Here is a 22607-nt window from a genome sequence, read left to right on the forward strand (position 1 = left end):
GGTTTGGGTTCCATCTCAAGGAGTGGGCCTTAACTCAAATCAGATATTTGTTGGTTACTCCCACAAGCCTGTGCCCTAATTATACTAGCATGTCTTATAGGCAGGTCACTATTGTCAATCACAGACTTTCTAATTCAGTTGGTGTTTATCTTTATTCTTTGGTGGCCAACAGAGTAACTTCTAGTGCCATAAACACTGGTCTGTGGAAGTGAACACTCTAGGGAGGCACTGGGTTTATTGGGGCTTCCCATGGGACCTCTTTGGCCAAGAGCTTGATTATATGTAACTCATTCCTGGTACTGGAAGCTTTATTTGGTGATGAGAAATATCCAGTTGAGCTCTCTCTCCTTTGTTATCTGGAAATTTTTATTTTTATTATTTTATTTATTTATTTATTTATTTATTTTTATCTTAAAAATATGATATGGGTTTATTTAGTAAATAATACCAACATTTTATAGAACAGCATCAACCATTTTAGTACATGGTTTATATATGATATAAACTAGTATTTTTCTTTCCTTTACATGTTACCTAGATCTTTCAGTTATTAAATTTGCTTTCATGAACCTCTTATTTCTATAATTGGTAACAACATTTAGAAAACACGGCATGAAATTTTTAAGTAACACTATACGCTTATATTTATCCACATTTAAATAGCTAATAAATGTTTTTGTTTTTTATTAGATATTTTCTTTATTTACATTTCAAATTTTATTCTCTTCCCTCATTTCACCCCTGAAAACACACTATCACATCTCCCCGCCCTCTCCCCCGTGATCACCAACCCACTGATTCTCACTTCCCTGTCCTGAATTACCTTACATTGGGGCATCGAGCCTTCACATGACCAAGGGCCTCTCCCCTCATTGATGTCCAACAAAGCCATCCTCTGCTACATATGTGGCTGGAGCCATGAGTCTCTCCATGTGTAGACTTTGATTGGTCGTTTCACAGTCCCTGGGAGCTGTGTGAGTACTGGGTGATTCATAAATGTTGTTCCTCCCATGGGGCTGCAAACCCTTTCAGCTCCTTAGGTCCTTTCTCTAGCTCCTCCATTGGGGACCTTGTGCTCAGTCCAATGGTTGGCTGAGAACATCCACCTCTGTATTTGTCAGGCTCTGGTAAAGCCTCTCAGGAGAAAGCTATATCAGGCTCCTGTCAGCAAGCACTCCTTGGCATCCACAATAGTGTCTGGGTTTGGTAACTGTATATGGGATGGATCCCCAAGTGGGGCAGTCTCCAGGTGGCCTTTCCTTTAGGCTAGGCTCCACACTTTGTCTCTGCATCTCCTCCCATATGTATTTTGACAGTGTCCTTCTAAGTGTCCCCTTCTAAGAAGGATCAAAGTATCCACACGTTGGTCTTCCTTCTTCTTGAGCTTCATGTGGTCTGTGAATTGTATCTTGGGTATTCTGAGATTATGGGATAATATCTACTTATCAGTGAGTACATATCATGTATGTTCTTTTGTGATTGGGTTACCTCACTCAGGATGGTATTTTCTAGTTCCCATCCATTTGCCTAAGAATTTCATGAATTAACCATTTTTAATAACTGAGTAATATTCCATTGTGTAAATGTACCATGTTTTCTGTATCCATTCCTCTGTTGAGGGGCATCTGGGTTCTTTCAAGCTTCGGGCTGTTATAAATAAGACTGCTATGAACATCGTGGAGCATGTGTCCTTATTGCATGTTGGAGTTTCTTCTGGATATATGCCGAGGTGTGGTATAGCTGGGTCCTCAGGAAGTATTATATCCAATTTTCTGAGGAAGCTCCAGACTAATTTTTAAAGTGGTTTTACCAACTTGCAATCCCACCAACAATAGAGGAGTGTTCTTCTTCCTCTACATCCTTGCCAGCATCTGCTGTCACCTGAGTTTTTTATCTTAACCATTCTGATTAGTGTGAGTGGAATCTCAGGGTTGTTTTGATTTGCATTTCCCTGATGACTAAGGAGGTTGAACATTTCCTTAGGTGCATCTCAGCTATTTGAGTTTGCTCAGTTGAGAATTCTTTGTTAAGCTCTGTACCCCATTTTTAATAAGGTTATTTGGTTCTCTGAAGTCTAACTTCTTGAGTTCTTTTTATATGTTAGATATTAGCACTCTATCAGATGTAGTATTGGTAAAGATCTTTTCCCAATCTGTTGATTGCGGTTTTGTCCTATTGACAGTCTCCTTTGCCTTACAGAAGCTTTGCAATTTTATGAGGGCCCATTTGTCAATTCTTGATCTTGATCATGGTGTTTTGTTCAGGAAAATTTCCTCCATGACCTTTTGCTATGGGCTCTTTCCCACATTTTTTCTATTAGTTTCAGTGTATCTGGTTTTATGTGGAAGTCAATGATCCACTTGAGTTTTTACAAGGAGAGAAAAATGATTTGCATTGTTCTACATGCTGACCTCCAGTTGAACCTGCACCATTTCTTGAAAATGTTATTTTAGCTCCTTTGTCAGATATCAAGGGACCATAGGTATGCTGGTTCATTTCTGGGTCTTCAATTCTGTTCCATTGATCTACTTGCCTGTCACTGAACCAATAAAATGCAGGGATTTTTTTTTTATCACTATTGTTCTATAACAGCTTGAGGTTAGGGATGGCGATTCCCTCAAAAGTTATTTTGTTTTTGAGAATGGTTTTTGCTATCCTGGGATTTTTGTTATATCATATGAATTTGCAAATTGCTCTTTTCTAACTCTATGAAGAATTGAGGTGCAATTTTGATGCAAGTTGCATTGAATCTGTAGATTGCTTTCAGCAAGATGTCATTTTTACTATATTAATCCTGCCAATTTATGAACATGGGAAATCTTTCTATCTTCTAAATTGTTCGATTTCTTTCTTCAGAGACTTGAAGTTCTTGTCATACACATCTTTCACTTGTGTAGTTAGAGTCAAACCAATGTATTTTATATTATTTGTTACTATTCTCAAGGGTGTTGTTTCCATAATTTCCTTCTCATCCTGTTTATCCTTTGAGTAGAGGACAGCCACTGATTTATTTGAGGTAATTTTATATTCAGCCACTTTGATGAAGTTGTTTATCAACCTTAGGAGTTCTCTGATGAAATTTTTGGGGTCACTGACGTATACTATCATATCATCTGCAAAGAGTGATATTTTGACTTTTTTTCTAATTGTTATCTCTTTGACCTCCTTTTGTTGTCTAATTTCTCTGGCTAGGACTTTGAGCACTATATTTAATAGGTGGGGAGAGAGTGGGCAGCCTGGTCTAGTCCTAGATTTTAGTGGAATTGCTTCAAGTTTCTCTCCATTTAGTTTGATGTTGGCTAAAGGTTTGCTGTATATTGCTTTTACTATGTTTAGATATGGTCATTGAATTCCTGATCTTTCCAACTCTTATCATGAAGGTGTGTTGGATTTTGTCAAATGCTTTCTCATCATTTTATGAAATGGTCATGTGTTTTTTCTTTTAGTTTGTTTTTATGGTGATTATGATGATGGATTTCCATATATTGAACCATCCCTTCACCCCTTGGATGAAGCCTACTTGAACATGATGGATGATTGTTTGGAGTATGATTTGATTCAGTGTGCAAGAATTTTCTTGAGTATTTTTTCATCAATATTCATAAGGGAAACTGGTCAGAAGTTCTCTTTCTTTATTGGGTCTTTGTAAGGTTTAGGTATCAAAGTAATTGTGGCTTCATAGAAAGAATTGAGTAGTAGTCCTTCTCTTTCTGTTTTGTGGTATACTTTGAAGAATATCTGTACTAGAGCTTCTTTGAAGCTCTGATAGAACTGTGCACTGAACCAATCTGGTCCTGGGCTTTTCTGGATGGGAGACTATTAATGACTGCTTCTATTTCTTTAGGAATAATGGTACAGTTAAGATTGTTTATCTGATCCTGATTTAACTTTGATACCTGATATCTGTCTAGAAAATTGTCCATTTCATCCAGATTTTCCAGTTCCATTGAGTATAGGCTTTTGTAGTAGGATCTGATGATTTTTTGGATTCCCACAGTTTTTGTTGTTATATCTCCCTTTTCATTTCTGATTTTGTTTATTTAGATACTGTCTCTGTGACCTCTTGTTAGTCTGGCTAATGATTTATCTATATTGTTGGTTTTCTCAGAGAACCAACTCCTGGTTTTGTTGATTCTTTATATAGTTTTTTTTTTCTACTTGGTTGATTTCAGCCCTTAGTTTGATTATTTCCTGCCATCTTTTCCTCTTGAGTGTATTTGCTTCTTTTTGTTCTAGAGCTTTTAGATGTGCTGTCGAGCTGCTAGTGTATGCTATCTCCAGTTTCTTTTTGGAGGTACTCAGAGCTATGTGTGCTGTCTTAGGACTGCTTTCATTGGAAGTATGTTGTGGCTTCATTTTCATTGAATTCTAAAAATGTCTTTAATTTCTTTCTTTATTTCTTCCTTGACCAAGGTATTATTGAATAGAGTATTGTTCAGTTTCCACATATATGTGGACTTTCTATTATTTCTGTTGTTATTGAAGACCAGTCTTAGTTTGTGGTGATCTGATAGGATGCATGGGATTATTTCAATCTTTTTTTATCTGTTGAGGCCTGTTTTTGACAGATTATATAGTCAATTTTGGAGAAGGTACCATGAGGTGTTGAAAAGAAGGTACATTCTTTTATTTTAGGATAAAATGTTCTATAGATATCTGTTAAATCCATTTGGTTCATAACTTCTTTAAGTTACACTGTGTCTCTGTTTAGTTTCTGTTTCCATGATCTATCTATTGATGAGAGTGGGGTGTTGAATACTCCCACTATTATTGTATGAGGGGCAATGTGTGATTTGAGCTTTAGTAAAGTTTATTTTATGAATGTGGATGCCCTTGAATTTGGAGCATAAATGTTCATAATTGAGAGTTCTTGGTAGATTTTTTCTTTGATGAGTATGAAGTGTCCTTCCTTAACTTTTTGATAACTTTAGATTAAAAGTTGCTTTTATTCAATATTAGAATGGCTATTTCAGCTTGTTTCTTGGGACTATTTGCTTATAAAATTGTTTTCCAGCCTTTTACTCTGAGGTAGTATCTGTCTTTGTCACTGAAGTGGGTTTCTTCTATGCAGCAAAATGTTGGGTCCTGTTTATGTATCTAGTTTCTTAGTCTATGTCTTTTTATTGGGGAAACTGAGTTCATTGATATCAAGAGATATTAAGGAAAGGTGATCATTTTTTCTGTTATTTTTGTTTTTAGCAGTAGAATTATGTTTATATGGCTATCTTTTTGGATTGTTAAAAGAAGATTATTTTCTTGCTTTTTCTAAGGTGTAGTTTTCTTCCTTGTGTTGGAGTTTTCCATTTATTATCCTTTTTGAAGGGCTGGATTTGAAGAAAGATATTATGTAAATTTGATTTTGTCGTGGAGTTCTTGGTTTTTCCTTCTATGGTAATTGAGAGTTTTGCTGGGTATAGTACCCTGGGCTGGCATTTGTGTTCTCTCAGGGTCTGTATGACATCTACCCAATATATTCTGGTTTTATAGTCTTTGGCAAGGAGTCTGGAGTAATTATGATAGGTCTGCTTTATATGTTATTTGACCTTTTTTATTACTGCTTTTAATAGTCTTTCTTTGTTTTGTGCATTTGGTGTTTTGATTATATGACAGGAGGAATTTCTTTTCTAGTCTAATCTATTTGGAGTTCTGTAGGCTTCTTGTATGTTCTTTACATTAGGGAACTTTTCTTCTATAATTATGTTAAAGATATTTACTGGCCCTTTATGTTTGGGAATCTTCACTCTATTCTATACCTATTATCCTTAGGTTTGGTCTTCTCATTGTGACCTGGATTTCCTGGATGTTTTGGGTTAGTTGTTTTTTGCATTTTACCCCTTTGTTAACTGTTGTTGTCAATGTTTTCTATGTTATCTTCTGCACCTGAGATTCTCTCTTTTATTTTTTTGTATTCAGTTGGTGATGCTTCCATTTATGACTCCTAATCTCTTTCCATTATTTTCTATCTCCAAAGTTATCTCCTTTTTTGATTTCTTTACTGTTTCTATTTCCATTTTTTGGATCCTGGATGGTTTTGTTCAATTCCTTCACCTGCTTGGTTGTGTTTTCCTATAATTTCTTCAGGGATTTTTGTATTTCCTCTTTAAGGGCTTCTACCTGTTTACCTGTGTTCTCCTGTATTTCTTTAAGAGATTTATTTATGTCCTTCTTAATGTCCTCTATCAGCATCAAGATATGTGATTTTAAATCCAAATCCTGTTTTTCCATTGTGTTGGGCTATACATAGCTTGCTGTGGTTGGAGAACTGGGTTCTGATTATGCCAAATAGTCTTGGTTTATGTTGCTTATGTTCTTGCACTTGCCTCTCACCATTTGGGTATCTCTGGTGTTAGCTGGTTTTCCTGTCTCTGAGTGTGGCTTCTCCCTCCTGCAAGCCTATGTGTCCGTGCTGCTGGGAGATCAGTTCTCTTAGTAAGAAATTTGGGTATGGAGAGCTGTGGTACTGGGTCAGCTCCAGGGTGCAGAAGGTAACCGGAAGTATCCTTTCCTGGCTGTTCCTTTTTCCTGTGTCCTGATGGCTCTGGAATTTGAGCAGAATCAGTGGCCTTACCTGTGCTTACAGGTGTGTCTGCACTCCTGGGAGACTAGGTCTCTCCCTATTTGTGTATGGAGCACTGTGGTACAGGTTCAGCTATGGGCACAGACAGAAACTTGAAGGTTCCTGTGTCAGGCTGCCCCTTGGTTCCTGTCTACCTATTATTTCTATTATTGATTATTTGGGGGTTTAGTTCTCTTTTTTGTGGAATTAACAATGGGAAGATATTAAATAAATAGTTAAGGCTATTTTATCTGTATGTTTAAATATAATGAAGCACATATGATCAAAATAATGAATGCTCTTCTACCTGTATGTTTTAATATAATGGAGCATATGTGATTAAGAAATGTTCACAACTCACTGGTTAACCAGTAGACATGAGTCTTCTGTGTTAAGTACCATTTAAACCTGTGTCCACTTCTTTATGCACTTCTGCTATACTTTATATCTTACAAACATTGTCAGTATATGTTATTCATTGTCAATATGCTGTCACAAATCTCTGTCTATTCTTCTAGTGGTCCATGACAAAAGTCAGCTACCTCACATTTATATAAAGAATTTGATATTTCATTAATAACATATGAATCTGAAATAACAGAAGATTTGTACTAAAAGGGATTGATGCAAAAGAAGCACAGACATGGAGTGAATTTTAAATACACACTGTCTTAGTCAGGGTTTCTATTCCTGCACAAACATCATGAACAAGAAGCAAGTTGGGGAGGAAAGGGTTTATAGAGCTTACACTTCCACATTGCAGTTCATCACTAAAGGAAGTCAGGACTGAAACTCAAGCAGGTCAGGAAGCAGGAGCTGATGCAGAGTCCATGGAGGGATGTTTCTTATTGGCTTGCTTCCCATGGCTTGCTCAGCCTGCTCTCTTATAGAATCCAAGAGCACCAGCCCAGGGATGGCACCACCCACAAGGGGCCCTCCCCACTTGATCACTAATTGAGAAAATGCCTCACAGTTGGATCTCATGGAGTCACTTCCCCAACTAAAGCTCCTTTCTCTGTGATAACTCCAGCCTGTGTCAAGTTGACACATAAAAATAGCCAGTACAATTGACCCCTTGTCAACTTGACACACAAACACATCACTATTAAGCCTCAACCCTTACTTTCTTATTCATCCCCAAGATCGAAATTACTTTAAAAGTCCCACAGTCTTTACATATTAAAAGTTCAATCACCTTAAAATGTCCAATATCTTTAAAATTCAAAGTCTTTTAAAAATTCAAACTCTTTTAACTGTGGGCTCCACTAAAATACTTTCTTCCTTCTAGAGGAAAACATATCAGGGCACAGTCACAACCAAAAGCAAAACTCAAACTCCAATGGTTCAATGTCTGGGATCAACTCACAATCTTCTGGGCTCCTCCAAGGGCATGGGTCACTTCTCCAGCTCTGCCCTTTGTAGCACACAGCTTGTCTTCTAGGCTCCAGCTGCCTGTACTCCACTGCTGCTGCTGTTCTTGGTGGTCATCGCATGGTACTGGCATCTCCAAAACGCTGCCATCTTCCACTATAATTAGGCTTCACTAATATCCTCTCATAGGCTCTCTTCATGGTGACAAGCCTCTGCTCCTATGCATGACCCCTTCAAGTCCTGGGCCATCAACTGCAACTGAGGCTGCACCTTCACCAATGGCCTTCCATGACCTCTCACTGTGCCAAGAGTCTTAGCTGCTCTTCATGATCCCTTCATGCCTTCAAAACCAGTACCATCTGGGTGACTCTTACACAGTGCCAAGTCCAGCCACAGCACAAAATACAACTGTGGCTATCTCTGGAACACACTCTCTGTGCTCTCAGAAAACACTTCCAAGAAGATTTCATTTCAGTAATACTGGTCTCTTCTTAATCACCGCTAATTTCTTAGCTCCAGCTAACCAGCATCAATAGTCCCAGGAACACAAAGGTTTGCTTTAGTGGTTCTGGTGTCTTGTTACTCAAAGCTGATTCTTCAGCCCCAGCTAACCAAAACCACAGAATCTTCACAATCAAAACATGGCCACTATAAGAGTCTTTAATCTTCCCCCTGAAATTTCACAAGCCCTGCCTCCATCTTTTGCACTGTTCTTAACATTGTCTTCCAAGCTCCTACAGAACTTTCCACTGAGCTCTTAATATTCTATTGGCATTTCTAGGTCAAAGTTCCAAAGTCCTTCCACAGTCCTCCCCAAAACATGGTCAGGTTGTCACAGGAATACTCCCTCTACAATGTCTCACTACACTGGTACCAATTTGTCTTAGTCAGGGTTTCTATTCCTGCACAAACATCATGACCAAGAAGCAAGTTGGGGAGGAAAGGGTTTATTCAGCTTACACTTCTGCATTGCTATTCAAAAGAAGTCAGGAGTGGCACTCAAGCAGGTCAGGAAGCAGGAGCTGATGCAGAGGCCACGGAGTGATGTTTCTTACTTGCTTGTTTCCCCTGGATTGCTCAGCCTGCTCTCTTATAGAACCCAAGACTGGTTCCACCCACAAGGGGCCCTCCCCCTTGATCACTAATTAAGAAAATGCTCCACAGCTGGATCTCATGCAGGCACTTCCCCAACTAAAGCTCCTTTCTCTGTGATAACTCCAGCCTGTGTCAAATTGACACACAAAACTAGCCAGTACACACGTTTTAATGTTTATTCACTTAATTAACCGAAATTAGTTTATCATTTAGTTCCTATTCACTTAGGGTTCCAGGAACAAATGTTTAGGCAGAACAAAAGAACATTTCCCCTAATTAGCTTATGCTCACCAAATAAACAGACATTAGATGATCAATGAAAGCAACAAATGTAAAGGCATATAGTTTAATTGGGCTTAGTGTGCCCAAGAAAGAGTGAAAATTCTACTGTGGATACGTCTTGAAGAATGAAGAATAAATTGTTATAATGGGCTGGGTCATATATGGTCTTGTTGTTAGCCAAGGGACTTGGTTAGGATTTATGAAAACACTTAACATTGGATTTCTGTAAAAATATTCACTAAAAGCTACAGTGATTGAACCAGTAGTTACTTTTCTTTAATGAGATTTTAAATGCTGATGTTATCTCCATGACATTAAAAATAAGTTGTCTAATAGCTGACAAGAATTTCTTTTTTTCAAATAATTTTTAGATTAATTAATTTTACTCTATGTGTATGGATGCTTTACTCGAATGTAAATAGGTGCACCATGTGCATGTCCAGTACCTGTGGAGGCCAGAAGAGGGAATTGGATCCTTTGTAACTGGAGTTGAGAATGGTTATGCACCACCATGTAGGTGCTGAGAACTAAACCTTGGTCCTCTGCAAGAGCAACAAGTACACTTAACTGAGTAATCTCTCCAGTCCAAATCATTTGTTCCTTTTGAATCCCAATTGTTTGGATTCTGGAAACCCACATTAGAAATGATGGAAAGTAGTATGATGGAGAATGTACTGATACTGTATTTGAACATCAGAGTTGTTCTACTTTAGTACTATCATCTGATAACACTTGCCCAGTCCAAATTTATGAGTGTTCTGTTTGTAATTATCTTCACTGAATATGTTTGTTTATAAACCTAATGTGTAGAGCCATCTGCCTTTCTGTGTTTTTTGGAATGTTGTAAAATTTCAAAGAATGACCACTAAACTATGTGTGGCACCAACCATTTGGGGCCATCTTCAAATGTATAGTTGGCATGCTAATTCTGCTTGACATAGAACTTCACAACTACTTTGATTTATACAGTTACCATTGACACTTCCCATTTTTAGCAATAAGTTAATGTTAATTTAGATGTGGTCCTGAAATATCCTCCAGAAAGAAAGATAAAACACTCCTACTGAGATTTACAGTTGGCCTTCTCAATCTTGGCAAGATGCTCTGAATCTTTTTTCTCATGAACTAAAGTTTCCCTTTGCATGGCTGACATCTTTGGCCTGGATAGAGAGAAATCATATACACAAAGAAACAAAGATAAAATATTGATTTCTTTGTTTAAAATTATTCAAATTCATTAAATGTAGGCATACATTTTTTGCAACCTTACTTTTAAAAGTATTCAACCTCTCAAATTGGTAGTCTTTTCCTTTGATTATTATCATCACACCCCTATATATGCACAAATATATAAATAAAATCTGCCGTATTTATTTTTGTTGTTTGTATGTATATAGCTTCAGTATTGGCCCCTTTTATAATGGGTAAACCATTAGGGCTACATCCCTAAGGAGAAGCTGTTTCTTTCTTAGAAGTCACTAGTTGATTATCAGTCTTTGTCTAGGGGTGGACTTCCAACAACTAGCCAATTTCTAGAAGCATTTAAGCACATATATAAGGTTTTAGGATGGGTTTCTTGTAGTAGGGTTTCTTACCCTAAATGTGGATAGCACCATGGAATTAGGTCCTTTAATGAATCAAGTTCAGGATAATTCTCCTAGATAACTATAGATACTATCAAAATGACAATTATCATCAACATTATAGTAAGCAAAGGGGATCCCTTCCTTCTGAGATCTCCAAATGTAGGAGTCTGTTTTGTTACTTCAGACAACTTTGGTCACCACTGATTGAACTGAGCCTTATTCTTGGGTTATGAAAAACAATGTATATTGTGAGAAAGAATGATCATTTCAAACTCAACTAGAAATATATAGTTCTGTTAAGTTAGTGAGTGTACCCTTGAGAGAAAAGTTTAAATCTGAGTATATATCAAATTCACTACAATCTTATATATTAGTATAATAAATTAAGTAAAAGAAAAGCTATATATATTAAAGGTATCCTATATACATAATACATATACATACATACATACATACATCATAGGTAAGAAAATGTTGGGGTACAAATCAATGTTAAGTTCGACAATCACTAGAACTACCAAAAGAAACAAAGAACAGAAATGTCTATTACCACAGTTCTTACAAGGGTCTCGCAACGTTCCTCTTTAAAGTTTTAGGAAGCAGTATTTATTGCTATGAAGTCCAACTGTGCCACACTTTCATAGATTGCTACATCTTAGCCATGGAATTCTGTAACTATCTCATAATCAGGAATGTTCCCATCACCATTTTTGCTTCATACCATTTTGTTGGTTGAAGACAAAAGTCTCTATGTGTTGGTTTGATGTCATTTCATATTTCTAGGCAATGCCCTAAATGGTAAAATCAATACTCTAGAAATATATAGAGTACAAAAGTTGTAGACAGCCAGTAAAGCCATTTTCTTATTTCTTTGTTCCTACAGAAACTCCACATACTGCATGAAGGTGTCAATGTCCTTGACTGTTGCAGAGAATGAATCAGGACTGTGCTACAATAGCAGGATCCGCTACTTAGAGAAATCTGAAGTTACCAAAAGAAAGGAGATCTCCTGTCCAGACATGGATGACTTTAAGAAGTCTGATCAGGAACCTGATGTTGTGTGGTACAAGGTAACTTAGCATAAAGTCACATTGATTTTTAACATTATTAATAGCAGTCTTGGGGATTGAGTTGATATTGCCAGGTTTTGATATTTAACAGTTTTCTAGGAAGAATTAACAGATGTATAAACAGGTGACTTGGAGGCATAACTCCTATAGGTCACTGATTTCATGCATCTCCATCAGCAGATATCAGAAGCTGACCCACATTGCCCAACTGCTAAAAAGAAAACAATTCTACCTAGCATATAAGGATAAAGATTTTACAAACCACAAAACAAATTGGTTGATGGACAGAAATACTATATTCCATGAAGAAGAAAGGGCCATCATTATCAGTACTACCACCTATGAAGGACTACCAACGTTACTATGATGCAGAAATGACAAATAGGTTTTGTGCTGCTCCAGAAACACAGTTAGGAACACAGATTATGGTTAGCTGGGTGTAAGATACATTTAGAGGTCTAATGGAAAGACATTGAATGAAGAATAAATATATTGAAGGAAACATGAGTGGAAACTGCTAAATCTTTCTCCTAAGAAGCAGTCAGTGGAATCCAGAAAAAAATGAAAGTGATCTTTAAAGAATAGTACCTTTAGAAAAACATATATGAAGGTAATAAACAAGAAACAAGAGGATATAATAAGTAACATAGCATCTCTTAGCACGTGCTTACATTTCTGAAGCCATTTGTCTCCTCTTCCCAATAGAACACAGGACAAAAGCAAGCAGGTAGAATCAGGCCTTCAGGTGCACTAGACCTAGACTATAGCACACAGGAAAAGCCTGGTAGAAAAGCAGAGACTAATTATACAACTTATTATTATTAATTATTATTGTGATGTGTACATTATTGGACCCAGTTTCATAAGAGTTGAATTTGGTTGTTTCTGAAGGAATTTGTGGCTCTGCACTTCCCAAGGATTCCTGTACCTAAACATTCAAAGCTGGTAGAAAAATTTACATTTGGAAACATGTTCATTTTCACACTTGAGTAACTTACTAACAGATACCAAGAGAATGTTCTCAACTATCACTTTCTTTTTCTTTGTTTTAGCAAAGACATTATTATCACAAATAATATTTATTCAATCAAAATTGAATGGGACCTTTCATATTATCATCAAAATCCTTCATATCTATTAAATAATTATTATATTTTATTCCCCACGATAAACTTGGTCTCTACATTATCCTATCTAAATGTCAATATAATTCTGTATGGTGAGTATTTTTATTCTTTTTAATAAAGAGAAAGAATCTTATAGAGATGCAAGGTATTAAATTTATTTAGTGTATGTCAATGCATACACTGTAACTATGTTCAGACACACCAGACGAGGCATTCGGTCCCATTACAGATGTTTGTGAGTTACCATGTGAATGCTCAGAATTGACCTCAGGACCATTGGAAGAGCAGTCCCTTAACCACTAAGCTCTTAACTCCTAAGCCATCTCTCTAGCCTGAGAGAGCATTTTCTTAAGTACTATGCTTTTCTACAATGATTCAGTTTTGATCATGGATCCTTCTATAAGATGCAGGGTTTGTGGAAACCAGCCAAGCTCCTCCCCCTCAGAAAGAAGTTTAAAGAGTTTACTTCAATTTTATAGGAGGGAAAGGCAAGTTGACCTATCCTAGAGATAGCATCTGGAGGTAAATTCAAGGTCAGCAAGCTCTTTGTGCAGTCTTCTTATCTTCTGTTAACTTCCTTCTGCCCCTTTACTTATGTCTTTCAACACCCCTAGCCACTTACTCCCTGGAAAATGCTATCCTTCATTCCCCTATACAAATGAGCCAATAAATCCAGAACAAAAGGATTTCTAAGCTCTGCCTGAATAATAATATCTAAAGTCTAGTTTATTAACTTTCAATTTATCTTAATTGATATAAAAGCATAAAATTGTGTATGAGTTAGGTAATAAGATGGTTTAATGCACATGCATATTTTGTAATATTTATATTGCAATATTTATATTAGATTAAAGGAATCTATCTCCTCAGGCAAGTATCATTTGTTTGGGATGAGAACATTCAAAATATTTTCTCTTAGTTATTTTTTAAAAGTTCAATACCTTGTTAATTATAGTCAACTTACTATAAATTAGTACTATATCACAAACTATTGATCCTATATAAATGTAAATTCAAGAAGTTAATCAGAATGTTCCCCTTTCCTCCTTCCCTATACTTTGAGTTCTGCTTTCAACTTCTAAGAGATGCCTTTTGCATTCTGCATGTGAGTGTGGCCATTTGGTACATGTCTCTCTACATCTGACTTCAGTTAATACAATAATCTCTAGTTCTCACCATGTTGTCACAAATGACAATTTTAGGATGTCATAACTTTTTCCAGTTACTATTATACTCTATCTGCATAACACATTGTCTTTATTCATAAGTTGTATATGCCAATATTCTCTGATATCCGGCTTTTTGTTTATTTGGTTGGTTTTTTTGTTTTTTTTTTCTTTCAGTAAAATTTACCCTTTTCCTTTATTACACTAAATGTTTATTCTGTGCATTGACTCCATCCTTAGAACTACTATGTAAATATTTTATCCCCTCTTTGTGGAAGAAAAGACTAGAGATTCAAAAAAAAAGTAGTAATGTGTGCTTTTCATTTTGGATGTGACACTAAAGAACTGCTGAGGTATCCAAATGTGTTGTTGACCATTGATTCTCACATGAAGGTTCAAGCATACCCTAGAAGATGCTTTGAGGTACCGGAAAATTATTTCCTTCTTGAAGTTAATATTTGGATACACTACTCAATATCCCTTTTGAAGTCTGCATTTCCTACCTGGCAACACAGGAAGGAACTTTTCTCTGGCTAGAGAGCTGCTATATAAAATGGAAGATATATTTGTACAGAATTCATCCTGGGATAAAACCTAATTTTGAAATGTCTTATGTCTTATTTTCCCAGCCCTTTTGTAGCTATCTTTTGAAATATACAATCTTTAGAATCTCTTTCCCATTCTCTTCATCTCTAATACTGTTACTCTTATATTCTCTTGTGGGTTTCAAAGATTGTGGGAAATATGTTGGATGTGACCTCTAAAGGCTATTGTCCTCTTTCTACTGGTATCACAGAAATGAGGCTTAGTTGGTATATATACATAAAGATGGATAAGCAAGCCAGTTTTTTCTGTGCATATAATGCAAGGGATACAAGTAAGTTGCTCAACTGGTTTCTACTATGTTTCATTGGTTAACAGAAGAAGGAGAGGAAAGGAGCTACACTTTTAGAAATTCTTCCTGATAGTATATGAATAATGGCTAGACACTGGGGTAAAACATTGCATGGCTTTTATTAATATTTTACAAATGAGAGGAAGAATATTTCTCCTGAATTAAGGACAATATTTAATACCTTCTTATTCCCTGGTAAAAGTTTTCATAAGAGCATCAAGTCTTTTTATATATTTTTCTTCATCTTTTCTTTGCATTACGTTTTATTTGAATGTATCAATTTTATGTGATTGGTTCCATTATGCCATTTTTTCATACAAGTAAAGAATATATGTATTTTTTGCTATGCCATTCCATTACCACAGTTTTTCCCCTTTCTTCTCATCCCTTACTTTCCCCAGCAAGTTTATACTTAATTTATCCAATTTATAAAGGGAAGGGACCTCTAGCTTTTCAGGAATACTAACAGTGCAAACACTAAAATGTACTTTGACATGCAATATTCTTCTAGCTTGACTAGTTGCCTAAATTGATAGCCCAATGTTAATGAAGAAAAAGATGGCAGGTTGAATTTTTTTTGTTTTCCCTAGGCCCGTCTAATTATGCATGTTTCTCATTATTTATAATTGATACTGACTGAGAATAAATGATTTCATATTCATTCATTCATTCAGTAGATCATTGGCTCAATGCTTACTTTCTGACTAACAAACTGGGTGAAACAGCATACTAGGAACTGGCAATGGTTTAGTGACCAAAGTAAATGAATGGTACCATTCTCCTGGAGGTAATATATAAATAAACTGGCTCTTCTCAATGCTCTAAGAAGGATATGTTTCAATCAAAACCTGTAAGAATAGGTTCTACTTAAGACTAATAAAATCATTGTATTGAGTCAAAGGCAATAAACATGCATGTTTTTCACCAAAGGAAAAACTTAGAACAAAGACTTAATAGTTTTTCAACACCTAGATGGAAAGATCTCCCATGCTTGTGGATTAGCAGGATTAATATAGTAAAAATGACCATATTGCCAAAAGCAATCTACAGGTTCAATGCAATCTCCATCAAAATTCCAACACAATTCTTCAATGAGACAAGAAAAGAAATTCTCAAATTCATTTGAAATAACAACAACAACAACAACAACAACAAAAAACAGGATAGCAAAAACTATTCTAAACAGTAAAAGAACTTCTGGGGGAATAATCATCCCTAACCTCAAGATGTACTACAGAGCAATAGTGATAAAAAAAAAAAGGTGCATGGTATGGGTACAGTGACAGGCAGGTAGATCAATGGAGTAGAATTGAAGACCCAGAAATAAACCCACACACCTATGGTTACTTGATCTTTGACAAAGGAGCTAAAACCATGCAGTGGAAAAAGATGGCATTTTTTTTTACCTCAATTTTTTTTATTCGATATATTTTTAATTTACGTTTCAAATGATTTCCTGTTTTCTAGACCCCCACTCCCCGAAAGTCACATCAGTCCCCTTCCCTCCTACTGTTTTCCCTCCCACCCAACCCTTCCCACTTCCCTGTTCTGGTTTTGCCCTATACTGCTTCACTGAGTCTTTCCAGAACAAGGGGCCACTCCTCTGTTCTTCTTGTACCTCATTTGATGTATGGATTATGTTTTGCGTATTCCAGGTTTCTGGGTTAATATCCACTTATTAGTGAGTGCATACCATGATTCATCTTTTGAGTCTGGGTTACCTCACTTAGTATGATGTTCTCCAGCTCCATCCTTTTGTCTAAGAATTTCATGAATTCATTGTTTCTAATGGCTGAATAGTACTCCATTGTGTTTATATACCACATTTTTTGCATCCACTCTTCTGTTGAGGGATACCTGGGTTCTTTTCAGCTTCTGGAAATTATAAATAGGGCTGCTATGAACGTAGTGGAACATGCATCCTTATTGCATGCTGGGGAATCTTCTGGGTATATGCCCCAGGATCTTCTGGAAGTGAGGTGCCCAGTTTTCGGAGGAACCACCAGACTGATTTCCAGAGTGGTTGTACCAATTTGCAACCCCACCAGCAGTGGAGGAGTGTTCCTCTTTCTCCACATCCTCACCAACATCTGCTGTCTCCTGAATTTTTAATCTTAGCCATTCTGACTGATGTAAGGTGAAATCTCAGGGTTGTTTTGATTTGCATTTCCCTAATGACTAATGAAATTGAGCATTTTTTAAGATGCTTCTCCACCATCCAAAGTTCTTCAGGTGAAAATTCTTTGTTTAACTCTGTACTCCATTTTTTAATAGGGTTATTTGGTTTTCTGGAGTCTAACTTCTTGAGTTCTTTATATATATTTGATATTAGCCCTCTATCTGATGTGGTGAAGATCTTTTCCCAATTTGTTGGTTGCTGATTTGCCCTTTTGATGGTGTCCTTTGCCTTACAGAAACTTTGTAATTTTATGAGGTCCCATTTGTCAATTCTTGATCTTAGAGCATAAGCTATTGGTGTTCTGTTCAGAAACTTTCCCCCTGTACCGATGTCCTCAAGGGTCAATCCAGAGCCTGTTGGGGCCTAGACCCTCACTATGTTAGCCTAGGGCTATGCCTGTTAGCCGGCTTTGCCTGCTAGAGCTCTCTGGCGTCCTGTAGGCAAAATGGTGGCGAGCGCGCTGGGCCCAGGCAAAAAACCTCCTGGCTGGGTTGGCACCCCGATGTTCCCCCCCCCCCCCGCCCCCGAACAGCCCAGGGCCTGGGTGCAGGCCAATGCCCTTCGGGCTTAGACCCCCATGATGTTGGCCTCGGGTTATATTTGCATACCTCAGTCTGTCTGATCTCTCTGGAGTCCAAGAACCAAGATGGAGGTAAGTCTCTCCTGACTGGTGGGAGGCAGAGTTCTGAAGTGGCTTCTGTGCGGTGAAAGGCACTGTAAATCCGCAGCTGCTTGCAGCCCGGCTGGCTAGCGAAGGTCAGTGGTTGTGGGCGCAGGGCCTAACTGGACCCTGTGTCACCTTGTTTCCACTGCTGATGGCCCTTCAGCTGGACCAGCCACTGCTGCCACCACTGCTGCTGCTGCTACTCGAATTCCAGACAGCATTTTCAACATCTGATGCTGGTTCAACTGGCAGTCAACATGTAGAAGAATGCAAATCGATCCATTCTTATCTCCTTGTACTAAGCTCAACTCCAAGTGTATCAAGGACCTCCACGTAAAACCAGATACACTCAATCTAACAGAAGAGAAAGTGGGGAAAAGGTTAGAATACATGGGCACTGGGGAAAATTTCCTGAAAACAATAACAATGGTTTATGCTCTAAGATCAAGAATTGACAAATAGGCTCTCATAAAATTGCAAAGCCTCTATCAATAGGCAAAGGAGACTGTCAATAGGAAAAACTGCAACCAACAGATTGGGAAAAGATCTTTACTGATACTTTATCTGATAGAGTGCTTATAACCAACATATACAAAGAATTCAAGAAGTTAGACTCTAGAGAACCAAATAACCCTATTAAAAATTGGGTACAGACCTTAAAGAATTCTCAACTGAGCAAACTTGAAGAGATGAGATGCAGCTAAGGAAATGTTCAACATCCTTAGTCATCAGGGAAATGTAAATCAAAGCAACCCTGAGATTACACTCACACTAATCAGAGTGGTTAAGATCAAGAACTCAGGTGACAGCAGATGCTGTCAAGGATATGGAGAAAGGACACTCCTCTATTGCTGGTGGGATTGCAAGCTGATAAAACCACTCTAAAAATCAGCCTAGAGGTTCATCAGAAAATTGGACATAGTACTACCTGAGGACACAGCTATACTAATCCTGGACATATATCCAGAAGATGCTCCAACATATAACAAGCACACATGCTCCACTATGTTCATAGCAGCCTTATTAATAATAGCCAGAACCTCTAAAGAACCCAGATATCCCTCAACAGAGGGATGGATACAGAAAATGTGGTACATTTACACAATGGAATGCTACTCAGCTACTAAAAAGAATGACTTCACTTAGTATGATGTTCTCTAGCTCCATCCATTTGCCTAAGAATTTCATGAATTCATTGTTTCTAATGGCTGAATAGTACTCCATTGTGTAGATATACCACATTTTTTGCATCCACTCTTCTGTTGAGGGATACCTGGGTTCTTCCCAGCATCTGGCAATTATAAATAGGGCTGCTATGAACATAGTAGAGCATGTATCCTTATTACATGGTGGGGAATCCTCTGGGTATATGCCCAGGAGCGGTATAGCAGGATCTTCTGGAAGTGAGGTGCCCAGTTTTCGGAGGAACTGCCAGACTGATTTCCAGAGTGGATGTACCAATTTGCAACCCCACCAGCAGTGGAGGAGTGTTCCTCTTTCTCCACACCCTCTCCAACACCTGCTGTCTCCTGAATTTTTAATCTTAGCCATTCTGACTGGTGTAAGATGAAATCTCAGGGTTGTTTTGATTTGCATTTCCCTAATGACTAATGAAGTTGAGCATTTTTTAAGATGCTTCTCCGCCATCCGAAGTTCTTCAGGTGGGAATTCTTTGTTTAACTCTGTACCCCATTTTTTAATAGGGTTGTTCCGTTTTCTGGAGTCTAACTTCTTGAGTTCTTTATATATATATATTGGATATTAGCCCTCTATCTGATGTAGGATTGGTGAAGATCTTTTCCCAATTTGTTGGTTGCCGATTTGTCCTCTTGATGGTGTCCTTTGCCTTATAAAAACTTTGTAATTTTATGAGGTCCCATTTGTCAATTCTTGCTCTTAGAGCATATGCTATTGGTGTTCTGTTCAGAAACTTTCTCCCTGTACCGATTTCCTCAAGGGTCTTCCCCAGTTTCTTTCCTATTAGCTTCAGAGTGTCTGGCTTTATGTGGAGGTCCTTGATCCATTTGGATTTGAGCTTAGTACAAGGAGACAAGGATGGATCAATTCGCATTCTTCTGCATGCTGACCTCCAGTTGAACCAGCACCATTTGTTGAAAAGGATATCATTTTTCCATTGGATGTTTTTAGCCTCTTTGTCGAGGATCAAGTGGCCATAGGTGTGTGGGTTCATTTCTGGATCTTCAATCCTGTTCCATTGATCCTCCTGCCTGTCACTGTACCAATACCATGCAGTTTTTAACACTATTGCTCTGTAGTATTGCTTGAGGTCAGGGATACTGATTCCCCCAGATTTTCTTTTGTTGTTGAGAATAGTTTTAGCTATCCTGGGTTTTTTGTTGTTCCAGATGAATTTGATAATTGCTCTTTCTAACTCTGTGAAGAATTGAGTTGGGATTTTGATGGGTATTGCATTGAATCTGTATATTGCTTTTGGCAAAATGGCCATTTTAACTATATTGATTCTACCGATCCATGAGCATGGGAGGTTTCCCCATTTTTTTGAGGTCTTCTTCCACTTCCTTCTTCAGAGTCTTGAAGTTCTTGTCATACAGATCTTTCACATGTTTGGTAAGAGTCACCCCAAGATACTTTATACTGTTTGTGGCTATTGTGAAGGGGGTCATTTCATCATACTAAGTGAGGTAACCCAGACTCAAAAGGTGAATCATGGTATGCACTCACTAATAAGTGGATATTAACCTAGAAAACTGGAATACCCAAAACATAATCCACACATCAAATGAGGTACAAGAAGAAAGGAGGAGTGGCCCCTGGTTCTGGAAACTGCTCAGTGAAGCAGTATTCGGCAAAACCAGAACGGGGAAGTGGGAAGGGGTAGGTGGGAAGACAGGGGAAGAGTAGGGGACTTTCGGGGAGTGGGGGGCTAGAAAAGGGGAAATCATTTGAAATGTAAATAAATTCTATCGAATAAAAAAAATTAAAAAAAAAAGAATGACTTCATGAAATTATTAGGCAAATGGATGGAAATAGAAAATATCATCCTGAGTGAGATAACCCAATCACAAAAGAACACACATGGTATGTACTCACTGATAAGTGGATATTAGCCCAAATGTTTGGAATACTAAAGATACAATTCTTAGAGTACATGAAGCTCAAGAAGAAGGAAGACCAAAGTGTGGATGCTTCAGTGCTTCTTAGAAAGGGGAAGGAAACAGGAGAAATTGTGGAGACAAAGTTTAGGGCAGAGATTGTAGGAAAGGCCATCCAGAGACTGCCCCACCTGCGGGTCTATCCCATATGTAGTCGCCAAACCAAGACTCTATTGAGGATACCAGGAAGTGCTTGCTGACAGGAGCCTGATTTAGTTCTCCTGAGAGGCTTTTCCAGAGCCTTACAGATACAGATGTAGAGGCTTACAGCCAACCACTGAACTGAGTATGGGATCCTCGATGGAATAGTTGGAGAAGGGACTGAAGCATCTGAGGGGTTATGCAGCCCCATGGGGGGAAGAGCAACAGTGTTAACCTCCCAGGAACTGGACCACCAACCAAAGAGTACACATGGAGGGACCCATGGCTCAGGCAGCATATATGACAGAGTATGGCCTTTTTGGACATCAGTGGGAGGAGTGTCCCTTGGTCCTGAGGGTCTTTGATGCCACAGTGTAGGAGAATGCCAAGGTGAGAAGGCAGGAGTGAGTGAGTTGGTAGAGGCAGCAGGAGGGGGGATGGGATAGGGTGTTTCTGGAGGGGAGAACTGGAAAGGCAATAGCATTTGAAATACAAATGAAGAAAATATCCAATAAAAGAAAAAAACAAAATAAAACAATAGTTTATCAACACATTATAGATAACTCAGCTTTTTTACATGACTATACACTAAGAAAATGATAATATTGTAGAGAGAAGTAAGATGCCTACATGACCCAAACATAATAGCTGTTCTAGGCTCCTTTGCACTGCTTTAAGGCTAAAAGTCAGGAGATCAAGTGTTTATACAACATTAACTCCTTTAAGACACCCAAGAGTGCATAGATCACTACTGGCACATAAACTCTCATTTACTTTCTCATAAAAGGTGGCACATATATTTTAACCCAATGATAGCAGAGTAGCACAATTATGGTTATCCTGTTGATCCTATATTTGAACTCCATCAGCTAGATAAAGGATATAAAGCTATTTGTTGGTGGTTGTTATCTGACTTTATTCAGAAATAAAATGTGATAGAACTTATAGATCTGTATAGGTATGCAAATAACTAAGAGGTGGGTAACTAGGCTCAAATCCTGAACTAAAAACCAACACCACCATAAAGATCACTCCACTGAATAGCTAGCTATATTACACACATGACATACCCATGTCACTAATGCAAATACAAGTTTCTATCAAGATTGTTGTTCCAGGAACAAAGCCTAAATGCCTCTGCAAGATCATGAATCAGGGATCAAGATCATGAAGCAGGGATCATGAATGTCAAACGAGACTAAAAATAGCAAGAATGGCAACTATTTGTTATTGTTCAACATGAAAGTGAAACCAAATATCAGGAATTATAATATAAGGACCTTGCAGCTTTTCCAATTCAACTTCCTATATATGAAGAAACTGAGGACAAAAGATTGAGTG

General features: G+C 37.7%; 1 protein-coding gene across 1 annotated transcript in view; it reads left to right on the plus strand.

Moving 5' to 3' along the window:
• Il1rapl2 (interleukin 1 receptor accessory protein like 2) overlaps positions 1-22607 on the plus strand; it is a 690466-nt gene that overhangs the window by 85159 nt on the left and 582700 nt on the right. Inside the window, exon 3 of the mRNA XM_052170310.1 lies at positions 11774-11960. Coding sequence (XP_052026270.1) covers positions 11774-11960 — 187 coding nt within the window. The remainder of the gene's footprint in view (positions 1-11773; positions 11961-22607) is intronic.

This window comes from Apodemus sylvaticus, chromosome X (assembly GCF_947179515.1).
Source record: "Apodemus sylvaticus chromosome X, mApoSyl1.1, whole genome shotgun sequence".
Lineage (NCBI taxonomy): Eukaryota > Metazoa > Chordata > Mammalia > Rodentia > Muridae > Apodemus > Apodemus sylvaticus.